Source organism: Psittacula echo, assembly GCF_963264785.1.
Source record: "Psittacula echo genome assembly, chromosome: Z".
NCBI lineage: Eukaryota > Metazoa > Chordata > Aves > Psittaciformes > Psittacidae > Psittacula > Psittacula echo.
The window spans coordinates 104108613-104125454 of NC_137742.1; the positions used below are offsets into that span (position 1 = coordinate 104108613).

At 44.4% G+C, this 16842-nt stretch overlaps 1 protein-coding gene across 1 annotated transcript in view; it reads right to left on the reverse strand.

The window, feature by feature from the left end:
* GALNS (galactosamine (N-acetyl)-6-sulfatase) overlaps window positions 1-16842 on the reverse strand; it is a gene marked incomplete at its 5' end in the record, with an annotated part of 48529 nt that overhangs the window by 1451 nt on the left and 30236 nt on the right. Inside the window, 2 exons of the mRNA XM_080637222.1 lie at window positions 3451-3568; window positions 14778-14899. Coding sequence (XP_080493348.1) covers window positions 3451-3568; window positions 14778-14899 — 240 coding nt within the window. The remainder of the gene's footprint in view (window positions 1-3450; window positions 3569-14777; window positions 14900-16842) is intronic.

The window sequence follows — 16842 nt, forward strand, 5'->3', positions numbered from 1 at the left end:
ATTCAGAAAAAGCTTTAGGAAAGACTACAAATCCTTCTGCAGTAGATAATTCCCTCTTCTGGGATACAGTGGTATCTCTCCTGTACAAATGCAGAGTGCTGTGGCTCTGGTGACCTTCCTCTCTTTCCTGTAAGTAGAATGGAGCAACAGGATCATGAGGTTTTGGTGAAAACCCCAATTTTCCTGGGATCCAGAGAAGAATTGTCATGTTTAGCACTAAGATATCCATGCACTTTCTTGAGGAAACAAGCAAAAAGCAACAGAAGGCCAAGGGTGTGAGCGAGATAAGAATGCCAGTATTTTAATGAGTATTCTGATGGATGAATTCATAAACAGATGGAGTCAGAGGCATTTATGAGACAACTACTCCAGTGCATGCAGACCAAAACTATTTGTCTTCCTCATTTCCATGTTTCTTGTACTACCTTTCTCCAGCAAGAGTACAATAGAGTAATGACATCAGTAAGAAAACCCACTTCAAGCCTCAGATTCCAAACGGATTAACAGAGGAAGTAATTTGGATAAAGGAACTTTATCGATTTCATTGGGGTTTTGCCATTTAAAACTTGGAACTGCAGTAATATGAATGGCAGGTTACAAGTCCTATTCTGCCTCAAGAAATATTTGCATTCATTCTCTGTTCCACCCTCTCTCAAGGTCTATCCATTCATGGGAGATTCCTGCTGTCACTTATTAAAGATCAGTTCAGCTCTGACCTCTTGCCTTTCATTTTACTTATTTTTTATCCTTCAAGTCTTTTTTCTTGGAATTAAATTCCTATGGAGGAAAAGAAAAGCTGAACCTCACAAAAAAACTAACGGAGCAGGTTTCTGTTCCACACAGCTAACAACAGATGGCAGTGAGACACCAGCTATCTCTACAGAAGGAACAGACCACAGCGGGGAGCTTTGGCGGAAGGCTCCTCACTGCACGAAGGGCTCCAGACGGTTTAAGAACTACGGATGCTGTTTCCTAAATCTGTTTCTCGATTTTGAAATGCACAACCGCCGCTGGAAATTTCAGATGATTGACAGCTCTGTAGAAGCAACAGAGATCCAAATAAACAAGTTAAATGTTTGTTCATTTGAGAAAAACAAAACACCAAACAAATTGGTATCTGCTTCAGTTTCGCAGCCCAAGTTGGCTTTCCTGGATCTGTGCTGTTAAGTCCTGAGGACACCATGTGTGCTGCAAGTCAAACACACAGTCAAGCCAGCTCCACTGCATGAAGCAATTTCTCCTACATTTCCACAGAAGGAAATGGCAGCAGAACTGGCTCTGCGGGAGCTTTGTCTACACTGTTGGTGGGCTATGCCACAGATGGGCCAGCAAACACTTCCCTTGCTCAGGAGGGCTTATGCTGCTGCACTTAACATCAATCCCAAGACTGCAGCAGCTACAAAACGACGCATCTGCTTTGCTTATGTATAAATAAAGACGATTTTTCTCCGCTGTCCCAGAAAGGATATTAAATATGAAATAAATAAGTGACAATTTAGAACATCCTAGAATCCCAGACTGGTTTGGGCTGAAGGGACCTTAAAGCTCCTCCAGCTCCAACCCCTGCCACAGGCAGGGACCCCTTCCACTGGAGCAGCTTGCTCCAAGCCCCTGTGTCCAACCTGGCCTTGAACACTGCCAGGGATGGGGCAGCCACAGCTTCTCTGGGCACCCTGGGCCAGCGCCTCAGCACCCTCACATTGAAGATTTTTTTCCTAATATCTAATCTAAACCTACTTTCTGTCAGGCATAGTACTAGGAGGTGATATTTATCTTCCAGCATCGTCCAAAGACAGATTTAGGGCCCAATCAACCTCATCAGTACTATCACTCCAAAAAAAATTTTAGATATCTTAATTCCTGGTCTCAAAAGCCAATAGTTTGGTGCCTGTTTATCTTAGTTTTGTGATGAAGAGGACAGGGAAGAAGGGGCAGCTGGTGAGGAGAAAGACCTTGCTGTAGTGCTGATAGAGATGTACAATTAGTCTGTTAAGATTTTACATAGAATAGAAAACTCATCATGTTTCCTGCTGGGATTTCTCCTGGGATCAGAATACCCTCCAGCCCATCAGGGAGGGCCAAATGATCTACTTTGAGCTTGGCCAGGCACTGGAGCAGTCATTAGCTGCCTCTGCTTATAGACTAGGTAAGCATGGCTGGACATGGCCACAGTGAAAGCAGAAGTGGCAGCCCATGATCTGCAGAACTTCTACTGAACAAGACAGAGATAGAACATGGAGAAGATTGACCCTAGAAAGAGCCTAAGAGAGGGCTGGGGTACGCAATGAACTGCAGGACAGTTCCATTTCAGCAAATTTTCCATTATGCAACCCAAAGACACTGTTGGCAGACAGGGGTACCAGATGTGTCCCCAGCACCTAAACACACTGCACCAGGGTAGCCACAGAACAGCCTACAATTTATGAACCAGTTTTGGAATTGGACTTAACACAGAAGAAATGCCTTTCCAGTGAAGGTCTCTGGCAGCAGCCAGGCACTGGGGAGAGTGCCTGAACCCAGAAGGTCCCAGAGGATCACAGAACAGTGCTTATGAAGGGAAAAGTTGAATAATGAAAGAAAACAACACAGAAACAATGGTCCTTGAAATCTTTTTCCTACTTAACATCCAGAAATAAAAAGATGTGATAAAACTAAAAAAGATCGTTGTCTTCTGACTGCAGAGACAGAGCTCCACGTTTTCACTGTTCTGGCTGCTTGGAGATAGACCACAGCAGCAGGTACCAACTTCAGTAGGTTATTTCAGCATCAGAAAGATATGCCTGCTACTATTTTGTGTCAGTCTACAAGCACATCCCCTTAGACTACACAGACTCTTGTCATCTGACAACTTGACCTCCTACAAACTGTCCAGTTTCTTTCCCAGGTTCTCAGCAAACCAAGCAGCATTTGATACTAAAGCCAAACTGTAGCCTTCCAACATGCAATTTGAAACAGAAAACAGAATTGAAAATGCCTTGTCATCTTTCAAGCCAGAAACACTTTGGAAAAGTCAGGCATGGGTGGAATTGGAAGAGACCGAGCAAGACCAAAGGTACTCACACACATGACTGGAAAAGAGCCACTGTCCCATTCCCACCACTCAAAAAAACACAGAAGATTTTTAGATTTGCAGAAGGGTATTAGAAAGGAGAAGGACCTACAGCTGTAGATGCTGCCGTAGATATCTCTATGGAAGGAAGCCACAGAGTTTATCACAGCATGCTGATAGACTTTCCAGACCTAACCCCACTCTCTTTGAACGAGCCTTCCTGTGCCACTGAGCTGCACGGGTAACAAACAAACCTCTCCTTCATGGAACAGCCAGGCAGCCCTTCAAGTGTGTGCATCTGTCCTCCATCCTTCCCTAGCTTTAGGTGATGCTTTATAAAACCTTTACAAAATCTATTTTAAGCTAAGGATTCTCAAACATATTTATGCTTGAATGCTCACCATGACGGCTTTGTCACACACGTTAAGCTGTGGCTCCCCTGGCACCATGGTCACTTTGTGCTGCTGGACAATGACAGATATTTGCTCCATCGCCCTTTGGTATTCATTGCTGGCAAAACTAGAATGTGAAAAAAACACAGATGTTATTAGTTGGGCTTCATACACGGCGTCATTACAATGTCCACATCACGGAGCTGGGTCAGGAGACTTTTCCTGGGCTGTAGTGAGAAGGAAGAGTACATAAACATGCAGTTGACACTAACTGCCCACAGGTCCATAGAGGAATTGAAACATCTGGGCTGAGAGAGTCCAGCCTGGCCAGGCCTGGAGGCTTTGGTCTGGGGTGCTCTGCTCAGGGCAGCAAGGATGGCACATGGCTTGCCCTCCTCAAAGAAGCACATGGGTCCTGCTGGGTCACCTCCACGTGGATCTTCAGCTTTCAAAACTGGTGGCCCCAAATGCGTTGCTTCCTAGGTGGACAAATACATTGCAAGCTAATGTTGAATCCCAAGGGAGATCTTGTTGGCAAATGTGGTATGTACAAAGAAAGGTGCTTGTCATAGAATCATAGAATAGTTAGGATTTGAAAGGACCTTAAGATTGTCTAGTTCCAACTTCCCTGCCATGGGCAGGGACACCCCACACTAAACCATGTCACACAAGGCCTCATCCAACCTGGCCTTGAACACCGCCAAGGATGGAGCATTCACAACTTCCCTGGGCAACCCATTCCAGTGCCTCACCACCCTCTCAGTAAAGAATTTCTTCCTTAGATCCAATCTAAACTTCCCCTGTTTCAGTTTGAACCCATTACCCCTTGTCCTATCACTACAGTCCCTGATGAATAGTCCATCCCCAGCATCCTTATAGCCTCCCTTCAGATACTGGAAGGCTGTTCTGAGGTCTCCACGCAGCTTTCTCTTCTCCAGGCTGAACAGCCCCAACTTTCTCAGCCTGTCTCCATACAGGAGGTGCTCCAGCCCCTGATCATCCTCGTGGCCTCCTCTGGACTTGTTCCAACAGTTCCATGTCCTTTTTATGTTGAGGACACCAGAACTGCACACAATGCTCCAAGTGAGGTCTCCCGAGAGCAGAGTAGAGGGGCAGGATCACCTCCTTTGACCTGCTGGTCATGCTCCTCTTGATGCAGCCCAGGATACGGTTGCTTTCTGGGCTGTGAGCGCACACTGCAGCCGGCTCATGTTCAGTTTCTCATCGACCAACACCCCCAAGTCCTTCTCCGCAGGGCTGCTCTGAATCTCTTCTCTGCCCAACCTGTAGCTGTGCCTGGGATTGCTCTGACCCAGGTGTAGGACCTTGCACTTGGCATGGTTAAACTTGTCCTCCAGCTGTGCCTTAAATGATTGTCATGGAAGGCTTCCTAGAACACAGAACAAACCTTGCCAAACACATTAGTACACAAACAACCCTGCAGAGGCTCTCTGCACATTCATTGTCCACTCTTTCAAGTGCTTTTCCCTAATGTGCATCACACAGAGGCATTTATTGTAGGGAAACCAAGGTAATGCCAATACTTTGGTTTTCAAGTGTTCTCAAGCTAAGGGTTTAAAATACAGTCCTCGGCTAGTAAAACTTCACCATCACCGAGTGAGATGAACTAGTATTATGCAAACAGGAAGATGGAGAAGAAGAATAGAAGTGACTTGTCCAAGACAAGAATACCTCCTCCATTTCGCAACCTCCCAGGGTTCTGCCCCATCTACATTCTTCTATTACAGCTTTATTATTACAAATGGGACCCATCTGTCATGCTCCAAGCTCTCATACAGGGTTATAAATTATGAGATTTTTATCCATCCAATTACTCTAACAGGTACTTGTTTAAGTGTTTCAGGGTGTACTTTACTAATACTTTGAGTATCTCTAAAATGGAGGATTACTACCCAATGATCTCATTTCGTCCATCACGTTAAGGGTCACTCAAAAAACAGAGAGCAGCAAATTGCTTCTGAAGATAAAAGAAACAATGCAGCTTGGTCCTGACCTCGGGCTCCCTTTGCTTACAGTCCAAGCTGGCCACCAGCCCCACACTCCAGCTAATTTCCTTCTTTGAAAAACAATCACATTTTGAAGCCCAGTAATGTGCCAACAGTTTCCAGTAAACCCTATAAATATCACATCTCGGCAGCCATCCAGAGAGAAGCTGATTGTGGGGATGGGCCTGAGCTTTGCTGATAGAGAACAGGAAGGGAATTTGAAATGACAAGCTTGAGCAAACTAATCTGTGGCTCTCACACCCAGCTAGCTGTATCCTGGTGGGGAGACTATCGCAGGGACCGGCTGTGTCATCTGTATGGACCACCCTGAAATTCAGACTGTTCTTGTGAGGCTCCTGAATTTCCTTGCTCCTCTCCCACCTTAGTTCTCACAGTAGTGATTGATTACTCCTGCACTGCCCCAAAGACCACTGAAAGCAGTAGACAGACAAATGGAGCTGCGAAAAACCATCTCTGACTCCCTCCCTGATGAGGACACTCAAGGCAGCAATCACTTGGCTCAGCCAGGATTGCATCCGGTAGCACAGTGGCCTTCCAGCTTGGTGAGATTTTATCTGGAAGCCCTATGGTTGCGTTTCAAAGCACAGCATTGCCAGCCTGCTTGAGAGAAAAGAAAGGAAACAGGTTTCTACAAGAGGCAGGAAGGGTTTAAAGCTAACCTGTGTTGACATGCAGAGGATGGCAAACACAGGAGAGTCTGCAAAAGGAGAGGAAAGGCTGCAGACAAGCACACTGCCTAAAACCACAGGCAAGTGCCAGGGATGTGCACAGCATGTTGGACATTTGAGCTGGAGACTGGATGAAACAGGGGAAACAGAAACCCTGTAAAGCTGGTGATGGAAGCAGAGATGCAATGCAGTTTAGGGAGACACATGTATTTCAGTGTTTTAGATTTCTAATACAGCTATTGTGCCAGGATTTGAAAGCTCTTCCACACCCGAGCTAATCACACTTTATTAAGATCCTCATATGAAGGATTAATATGAATTAATACATATTTTAACCGATTGTTAGAGTCTAGCTGATACTCTAGATATCAAATAATTTAATGCCTCCTCCTGCTGCTCTTGTAACTATCCAACGTGTTTATTTCTGTCACATACTTGTGTCATCTCTCCAGCATTTAAGATCTTCTTTTGGAAGTGGACCCATAAGATAAAATGTTTCTGCTAACTAATTAAGCTCCACAGCATCTTTGCAAATATTTAAGTGCTAAAGAGATAGCCCAATTTCATCCATTGGAACGGCTTTTCATATATTGGATTCCAAATTAGCTGTAATCTGGACAGACCAGTGGAAAACACAGCTGTGCTCTGGATGACAGATAAACAATATGTTGTCATGACTGCTGCTTTTTGCTCCAAATATGCCAGTCCTGTTGCAATGAAAAAAAGTCTTTTTGCTATAATCCAAACTCCTGCATTTATCCACAGAATTGTTGCTCATTAGTAACCTAAGACACATGAATGCCGCAGTATAACAAGAAAGGCTCGAGTCATTTGAATCATCATCTTGCTTTAATTCCCATGTTCAGGACACTCCAGGCTTTTTCAGCTAGCTCAGCAGTGACAGGAAATCTTGGCCTAACCTCAGCTCCCGGTGCTTTTGAACTGCTCTTCCCTGCAGTTTCCACACTTTTAGATTATTTCAGCATTTAGCACAGGCTGAATGACTTCCCCAAAAGCATGATAGAAATGGCTTGGCTCATGTAAAGGACTTGCACTTCCCACGTAAGTACAAAGCTGGCTAAAGCTAGAGAACATGTATAGATTATGCTCCAAGTCAGACCGCTAACCTATAAACCTTGTCTCAGCAGGGCTTAAGATGCTCTTAAGCTGGCTAAACCTGTTGACGCTAGCTTAAAACATATCCGATTGCAGCCGTCTTCCTTGTGTTGAAGTACATGACAGTGATGGACCCCGAGTGCTATAAGGTGTCATTCAATACTGGAAGATCATCACAGATTGTCTTCAGATGCCTCAATGGAACACACGAACTATTTTCCTCATACAGATCTGTATCAAGGCTCCATGCACAGCAGGGGACTGTGATGCTCATAGGATGGTACCAGCCTTGGAGCTGGTATTCACAGAAACTGGAGTCACCCACTGAGACAAAGCCATGCCAGTTGGGTTGGTCTTCCCATCTTGGCCCCATCGAGATCTCCATTCCGTGCTCTGATGAGCTCAGGTTTTGCTCAGACAGATCTATTCAGCTCCACAACATGCACCAACATCCAATATCCATGCAGTGATTTGTAAAGTATTTACTGACTTTGTACAGGGGGATTAAAACTGTCTCTGCTCCTATGCAGGAAATGCATTTTGAGACAAAATCTGCAAGAGAAAAGTGCCTTTGCCTATAAAATGGGGATAATTACTTCATGGTCATCAGCCTGAGTTGTTAACAGAGCTGGGAACCTCTCTTACTCTTACATGGAGTGACAGAATCACAGAATCCCAAGGGTTGGAAGGGACCTCAAAAGCTCATCTAGTCCAACCCCCCTGCAAGAGCAGGGTAACCTAGAGTACACCACACAGGAACTTGTTCAGGCGGCCCTTGAATATGTCCAACGTAGGAGACTCCACAACCCCCCTGGGCAACCTGTTCCAGTGCTCTGTCACTCTCACAGTAAAGAAGTTTTTCCTGATGTTCACATGGAACCTCTTATGCTCCAATTTACAACCATTGCCCCTTGTCCTATCACTGGACATCACTGAGAAAAGCCTAGCTCCATCATCCTGACACTCACCCTTTACATATTTGTAACCATTGATGAGGTCACCCCTCAGTCTCCTCTTCTCCAAGCTAAAGAGACCCAGCTCTCTCAGCCTCTCCTCGTAAGGGAGATGCTCCACTCCCTTCATCATCTTAGTGGCTCTGCACTGGACTCTTTCAAGCAATTCCCTGTCCTTCTTGAACTGAGGGGCCCAGAACTGGACACAATATTCTAGATGTGGCCTCACCAAGTCAGGTCCATCATTTCCCTGAATGCGTGTATGCAGAATTGGGCTGCAAGTGCAGGGTCTGCTAAATTCTCTATTTCAAAAGAAGATGGTATTATCTATACAGGTGTTTGGGCATTGTCTGCATGAAGATCCAGACCTCGCTGCCTCCGGAGCATGCTGCATTTTGTATTCTAGCTCAACAATCCTGCAGAAGGAGAGCTGGGAATAGCACTGGAAGAATGAGAGGGTGAGCAGGTGGCGTTGTGAGGAGTTTGCTAAAAGAGATCCCCCAGTGTACATGAAATTATTCCACGCTCAGAATGAGGGAAGAGAGTGGACAAAGTCCAGGGTCATTACACTAATTGACACTTTACCTCTGGGAAGTCTCTGGAGATCCAATCAGGGCTGGATTGTGAGAGCAGGGTCCCAGGCACAGGTGTGGCCTGTGCTTCCCTCATTTAGTGTAATTGTGCCTTGGCAATCTGCTCTCATCTCCTCCCTCACCAAACAACTCCAGTGAAACCTGCTCTGCTGTTAACCCCACCGTGCCCTCCACCGAAATGCAGGTTCAGAAGGAGGAGGGTTTGTCTCACACGCTGGTTTAATCATGCAGTCCTCAAGTCTTTCACCTTCAGGTCTGCTGGCACCCTGAGCTGTAAGGAGAGGGAGAGGGCAATTCTCCACCATCATAAATATGTTCGCAAATAGATCAGAACCGGAGAAAATTAAAGAGCCTTTTCAGCGTTGTTTACATGTAGATCTTGATCCTTTATACTTTGTCCTGGTGATTCAGGTTTGGGCACAGTGCAGTATGTGTATCCTGGGAGCAACAGGACCGTGTTATTATCAAGAGGAATGTTATAAAATAGGTATTATATAGTGCACATCACAGAAACCTGACAGCAGGCTCTCCACAGCAGCTTCCGGATTTATAGCATGTTCTAGCAAATGCACATGAAGTTGTGGGAAGAGCAGAAAACTTGGGGTAATGATTTGTATATTTAACTTCCTTTTCCACGGGAATTATCTTAATTAAACCCATTATTTTTAATCGTGAAATACACCCAGATTTGGGTAATTTGATTTTATCTGTTATCAGTGCTTTGAGGCTGCTCAGCACTGTAGTATCCAAGTCTTGATCTTGTATTATTCAATCTCCTCAGTTCCTCTCTTCCATTATCAAGTTCATCCGCAATTTAAAGCTGCACAATACATGAGGCAGGCAACAGGTTGGGGCTCTGCTGCTGAAACTCGCAATTGCCAGAGAGACTCAGGGCCAAAGTAAAACAAAGAAGGAATCAAAGAGCAAACTGAAGGGTAGCCCATACCTTCATTCACCTCTCTGGTCCAGCAGCCATGCGATACCCCTGGAGATGTGTGGGGCATGGGAGCCACACAAATAGTGGGAGTGCTGATGATGCCTCTCATCTAGCTGGATTCTCTAATGGTGCCCACAGCCTTCCTTTCAGCAAGGACATGTGATCATGCTGATCGCGTACTCAGTATTGACACAGAAGGTGTAACTCCCCAGCTTCCAGAATCCTGCCTTTCTGCTGGATTTCATTGCGAACCACCACAGCATTGAGGGGAGCAGAGGGGATAAAAGCAGAGTGAGGACGTAAAGCCTCCGTCTTTGTGTGAACAGCAGACAGAAAACAGCTATCCATCTGATCTTCCTGTTAGTTGCTTCCATGGTATTTCTGAGTCATAATTCAAGCAGTATGTTCTTCAGACTACTTTCTTGAGGCTGTAAGCACTGCCTGCACTGTCTCTGAGGAAGATTATGTCCACTACCAACTGCATTTTACATTTCTGAAACTGATTCATTTGGCTTTTTACTTCCTTTTTACACAGCATCACTCTAGTCTAGACAGTTACTCACCAAAATACCTGCAAGCTGCTGGTCTGTCACAATTAAGCATGAGTTACAGGTTGATCAGACGACATGCCACAATGCAGGGTGCTGAGGCTCCCGATCCATAGCTCTCCACAGTTTCAGTGTTCCTCAATGCTACCTTTCCTGAGGCAGCAGCTAATTCACCCCAGCAATGCAGCTGGTACCATTTCCTTCTTTTCAAGAAGATGAGGAGTCAGCATCTGCCGGGCAAGATTCTGGCTCTTTGTTATACACAGTTTTTTCCCACTTTTGCACCTTTTCTCCTTTGCCCACAGTGAGGTTTCTGCCCTGATCTGTTAGGTGAGACTGGCAACTTTTCTATCAGATCCGTTCCCCTTTAGCTTCCCTTCAGGAGCTTCTTCCCTTCTTTTCTGGCTCCATAACTAGTGCAATTACCTCTCTGATGATTTCCTGGATTTTCCATCTGCTCAAAATAGGCACTTGTTAATTAATGTGTTCTAAAATCATTATGTTCACCAGCCAAGCCTTATCGCTTCCATTTTCTTTCCATAAAAGTAAAATCCATTGCCCTAAGTAAAACACAGGTATTTTGACACTCAAAATTTAGTAAACTCAGTATACAAAGCACAAACCCCCTCATAATTGCACCTAAGGCAGAAACAAAATACTGCTTAGACTTAGGGAAGTGCTTCTGCTTTGTGTGCTGCCTAACACACAGTCTTATTTATACTTTAAAGTTGAGAACTATAAAGAAAAAGAAATCTTCTGTCCCACAGCCTACACAGATCTAGTCAATCTCCTGGCTGACAAAAAGACACAAACAGTTCACTTCTCACTACACAAGGACCAGATAATAAGGTAAGTCTTACTTATATAAGTGCAGTTACATTGCCATTTTTGGCAACCAAAAGAAAGATTATCCACCAGTAACCTCACTTCTTCAAAATATATTGCCCATAAATGCCCTGGTATTGCAGGTGTTAGTAAAAGAACCAATTCAGATGCCAGTGTTGCCTCATCAGTACCTACAGGCATGTTCATGTCTACCTCATCCTGCAGCCATATAAATGTCAAACTCATCCTATGGTGCCAAGCTTCTCTCAACAGTAGTACCCCAGAATCCTGCAGTTTCCAGAATAGGCCCCCTCTTGCCAGGAGAAAGGGGGATAAGAACTGGGTAGTGACTGAATCTGATGCTAGTGATCAGCATGAGCATCCTGAAGGCCAACTACAGAACAGGGATCTTGCTCCATTCAGTCTGTTGATGTGATGATGTAAATATGATTCTATGATTTTATGAAATATGCCATCACCTGGGCAAGCTCAGGCAGCGTGAGGACTCATAACACGCATTTGGTACTGCTGTGAATCCCAGCTAACAAAATGCAGAGTCTATGGGGCTGTTGGATTGCTTGGGTGAAGTTCCAGTCCAGATTGAGAAACACCAGTAATTATCTTCTAAGGTGGAGAGGTAAACACAACCATGTCCCTTGGCAGAAGCTGGGGTGCCCAAAGCATCTAGCCAAAACCAGAGGGGCAATAGCAGGAAGAAATAGTCACAACCCTGTTGGGAGGGTCTGTTCCTGGAGTCAGACATGCGTAGGGATGCATGCACAGCCTTACATGAAGGGGAACAGAAGTGCAGGGTGCCATATGGCTCAGAACTGCCAGACGTGCCCTCAGCATGATGACAGGACCTGCCTATAATTGCCTGACCAGTTTTTCCACTGCATGAAAAGTACTCCTGTGGGAGGTAAGCTTTAGCTGATATAGTTTCCAGGCAGGCTCCAGGAAATCCAGTGAACTGTGTCAGGAATAGGAAGGACTTGCCCTGCTTCACTGTGACACCCAGGGAAGTGAAAACTTTACGTGCTGTCTCTATGTCTTGAAGGACTTGCATCTTCAGTGATCCCTTTAGCAGACAGTTCCCCAGTGAAGACTGGAAATGCTAATCCCCATGTGAGGAGTTGAACTGAAATCAAAGCCTCAAAGAAGTCTCTCAGTATCACATGGTACTTGTGTGCAAAGTCATGACCCAATGGCATTTCAGATGAGACTGACTGAGTTTAAGCACCCTGCAAGTCAAATGCTGCTCAGGTGACTGAGCAGATTGATTTCTAGGACGCCCTGGCTCTGAGATCCCTTGGGATCCTAGAAAGAGCCCAAATAAGCATTACATCCCTCTGGAGGTATGTGTGATGCCTGGCATCACAATGAAACCTCTTACTGGTGGTTTTGTATGTGACCCCAATCCAAACTAATTGAAATCAAGAGATATGACAGATTATTTAAATAATTTTAGGGAGAAGAAAAAGTTGCACTAAAATAAGGAATAAATTAAATAAAAAATGAGCAAAAGCAGGCAGAGAGGACAGGGCATTGGTGTGCAATGCTGTTCCTTCACAGCAGCAGCAATACTAATAAAATCCAGTACAGATTTAACAAAGTAAATTACATAAAAGAAGAGGGAAAGGTACCAACAAATCAGAAGTACAACACATTCTTTTCTAAATGCTTTAGCAACATAACGACGCATCAGAGGAGCCAAGCTGGTGAAAGAGCTACAATACACCCTGTTCCTCCAGGCTGCAGGAGGGTGAAGAGGAGAGCGTGGCCAACACGGACTGTGAACACACACACCCAGCATGTATGGACAGACAGATGCACTCTTGGAGGAGAATGTGCTGGATTCCCTTCTGAGCCACATTAGTGTTGGGACTCCCAACAGGCTGTCTGCCAAGGGGGATAATTAAGCTAAATAAAAATACACAACAGTAACAGCTCCACAAATGAGGATAATTTAATTACCACATTCGATATAGGAGACCCACTTCCCATGAGTTTTCCACTGTGACCAGAAAGGAGACAATAGCAACAGAATGTGCTGCAGAAAGGAAGATTCATTTACTAAGAAGAGGCTTTTCTATTAAGGTCTGCATATTAAACAACATCCCAGCTTTCCATAATTGTGCCATAATTGTGCCATAAAATTCAATCAAAGCAACAGCTTGTGAATGTCCAAAAATCAATGGAACCGTATGAGAAACGATTGCAGATGTAACACTGGAATTTATTTCAATGCTCAGTCCACGGTGGTGGTAAGGAACATTTAAATAGCAGGGAAGCAGGTGTCCTACAGACCTCTTAGGGAACAGATCCTCTCTCTCAAATTCAGAGGAAACACAAACACAGTTCACTTAATACTACACATTTGTTTGGTTTTGGGAAAAAAGAGGTCATTTCTATTAACTCAGCCTCCTAAAATAAAATAGTTGGTAAACTAAACAGGGGACAGTCTCATCTGGAATCCCAACCCAGAAGCGTAGTTTCACTGAGTTGAGTTTAAAATGCAAGAGCTGCAGCTTTGCTTTATTCATTAGTGATGAAACTCAACAGAAAGCGAGAGCTAACACGGGGGGGGCTTCTGAAGAGCTTTATACACTGACTAATGCACCTCTAGAGTGCTTGTCTGTTAAGCGAGAGAGAAGGGGAAACGCTTTTCCTCCCCTCCTCTCTCTTGTGAAAACACTTAGTGGACAGCACAGGCTCAGTTCATTTCAAAGGAGTGCAGTGAGTGTATCCACTCAATTATTTAAAACAGTTGAGTAATTGAAGTCCTGTCAGCTCAGAAAAACATCTCTCTTGTGAAGCTGCTGCACAAAACCATTTCTGTGCAGGCAGTCACAGTAGCACTAGTTTTCCTTTTATTTATTTCCACATTCTCCAAGTTGGAGCCATTGGTGAGGGATGAGGCTGCATGTCCCTGTCTGCAGGTTTTCCCACAGGGTAAAACTCAGTAGAAGGAAGAAGAGAGGTGGGGACACCTTGGAGCTTTTTTGGAGGTGAGAGGCTTATAGGTGGGCTGTGCTGGCTTATGACTACATAAACCCTTACAGAAATCTCTCAGGTGTGTGCTGGAGATAAATATCACAATAGTTGGCTTATGGAAAATAGATTCAAGCAGCCAGGAAAGTCCAAGGATGGAACAGGACTGAACAGAATGTCCTCCTGATACAGACCCTCTAGATAAGCTCCTTTAGCAGGGGCTAGGAAATCAGAAAGTTACCACGTTTGCCTTCCACAGATTCTAATGCAGAGGGAAAAACCACTGCAGAGTACATAAAGATCACTAGTTGTTTGTTTCCTAGTCCCAAAACACAGACAGAATCACATCTCCAATGCACACACTCACCAGCACCACTGCTTTATTCCACAGCTGCCCTGCACTCTGTCCTGTCCAAAAATACTCATTTTGCCTTGTCAGGGGTTGCAGGACACAGAACAAGAATGACCAGCTTGACGAGTCAAGCCCCGGACACATGCACACTGCACACCCATCTAACCTAACCACTTGAAAACCAGTGTTTGTTCCTTTCTTTTTCCTGTAATGACTTTGTGGGACAGTTTTCAAGCAGATTACAAGGAACAGCTACAAAGGCAAATGAATTATATAAAGTGGATGCTGATAGCGCTGAGTTTTAACATCTTTGTTAACTGTCTCACCTTAAGGGATACTTCTCACCAGGGTCCCTTCCCAGGTGGAAAAGCAGTGGCAGGGTAGTGTGCTCCTCCTGTGTATGTGTTGTCACTCCAGAGACATTCTGCCCGGGACAGAAGTCAATGCCCTGCAGTGAAGAAGAGAGAAGTCATCAAGGGTGAAGCAAAGGAGGGAGCAAAATTGCAGCTGCTGCCACTTTCTTCAGCACCTTGTTCCAATATACCCACAAAATCCAGAATTATTTTAAACCAAGAATCCACTCCAGTTTGCAAAATGGATTCTGATCTGATGGAGTAAAAGAAGGTTGGCATTGCACTGCCAGAGAAGCTGAAGCAGGCCTTACATTCTTGCCTTATAAAAAAGTAATCTCTATGAAATACTCGTTAAAATGAAAAGGCAGAAGAGAAAGAGGTGAAATCATTTAATCATAAAAATTCTGTACTGGAAAGAATCTTCTCTCTTTGGTTTCTATGGCTTCAAAATACACAGGGAGGGCTGGATCACTCAGCAGTTCTGAAGAGAAAGCAGCAGTTTCAGGGGAAGCATCCAGCCAAACAGAGAAGCATCACCCTGAGAGGCAACGGGACCTGCTGGCCTCCCTGACAGCTCAGCTTGCCAGCACCTGACACCATTCCTGACAGATCTGTTGCACTGAATAAGGATGCAAATCTAATAAATTTTAAAGAGATGGGTGCATTTGTTGATCTGATTCATAGCAAACTAATATGGTTTGAGCCAACAACTAACTCTATCCCAGCTGAATCCAAGACCTGAGCTGGTATAGAGGCACTAACCTGGGAATGAGTGTGGGGCTGAAAGAACTGTATTAAGTCTGGAGATGTTCCTGTCACTAACATTCAAGTCTATGGGGTCTGAAGATGGGATTTCCCAGCAAGTCCAGAGAAGTGGGTCTGCCCTTGCCAGGCTGCATCTCCCAAAGCCTGGCCAGTTATTAGCCAGGTGTGGAGCTCCCTAATCCCTGCAGCTGGCCTGCAATCCTAAGGGCTAACAGAACCTATTTAAACCCTGGGAATAGCAAAAAATGCAAAGCACTAATTTCACTGAACAGCAAATAAAGCAGGGGGCCCCACAGACCAGAAAGGACTTGCACCAAATGGACTTGTTAAGGCTCAGTTTTACATTTCCAGCTAACACGCTGCGCTCCTTACAATACCTTAAAATGCCCTGAGACAGGGACAGAGACATGGAGCGAAGGTAAATGGGAATGTTTCAATGGAGGTGGGAAAGCAACTGTAGGATTTGCTTATAAACCAAACAAACTGAAAAGGCTCTCTACAGATGTTGGTGGGATTTGATTGGCAAACAATTTTCTAAAAATATCCCGTGTTTTTAATGGACAGCTGGTCAGTGGAGCAGTTAATATTCTGCTTTTCAATAAAGCAAGAAGTTTAGAAGCCCATGAAATCCCATTTATCTGCACAGAGCTATAGATTCCTGAATCACTGACTGGAAAAATAAGAGAGTTGCTTGATAGGTTGTAGTGGCCTACCAATAATGGACTTTAAATGGATACAAAAATGATTGACCTTTCCACCTTGTGACACCACAGGCCTCTGAAACACACAGTGGAAAATAGATTATTTTTTCCCCTCAAAAGGAACAGTTAATGAAAAGGTATCAAAGCCTACACAACATTCAGATTATAATTTGGATGCAAATCAAACAAGCAATTTAATTAAGAGCCTGCTAATTGGTACAATGCTCTTTGGCTGCAAATGCTTTAGTTTGAAAGAAGATTTTAGTCTCTTGGGTATTTGTTTGTACATTGCTCTACGTACATTTTATCTTTTGTTTTCTATGAAATCCTTGTAGCTGAGGCTCCTGAACACAGCCCAGAGAATCCCAGGAAAGAAAAGTGCAACAACTTGCCTGATGCTACTCACCAAAAGCTATCTGTCTTCCTAATCTAAAGCACCCAATGCCCTCTTCCAAGGTACTGGGGGAAAAAATAAATAGAAAAAATAAAATCGTGTCATTTTACAGCACTGATAAATAACACTCTTAAAATGTGGCAGAAAGAACCCTCTAAATTTCTACTTTCAACTTTAT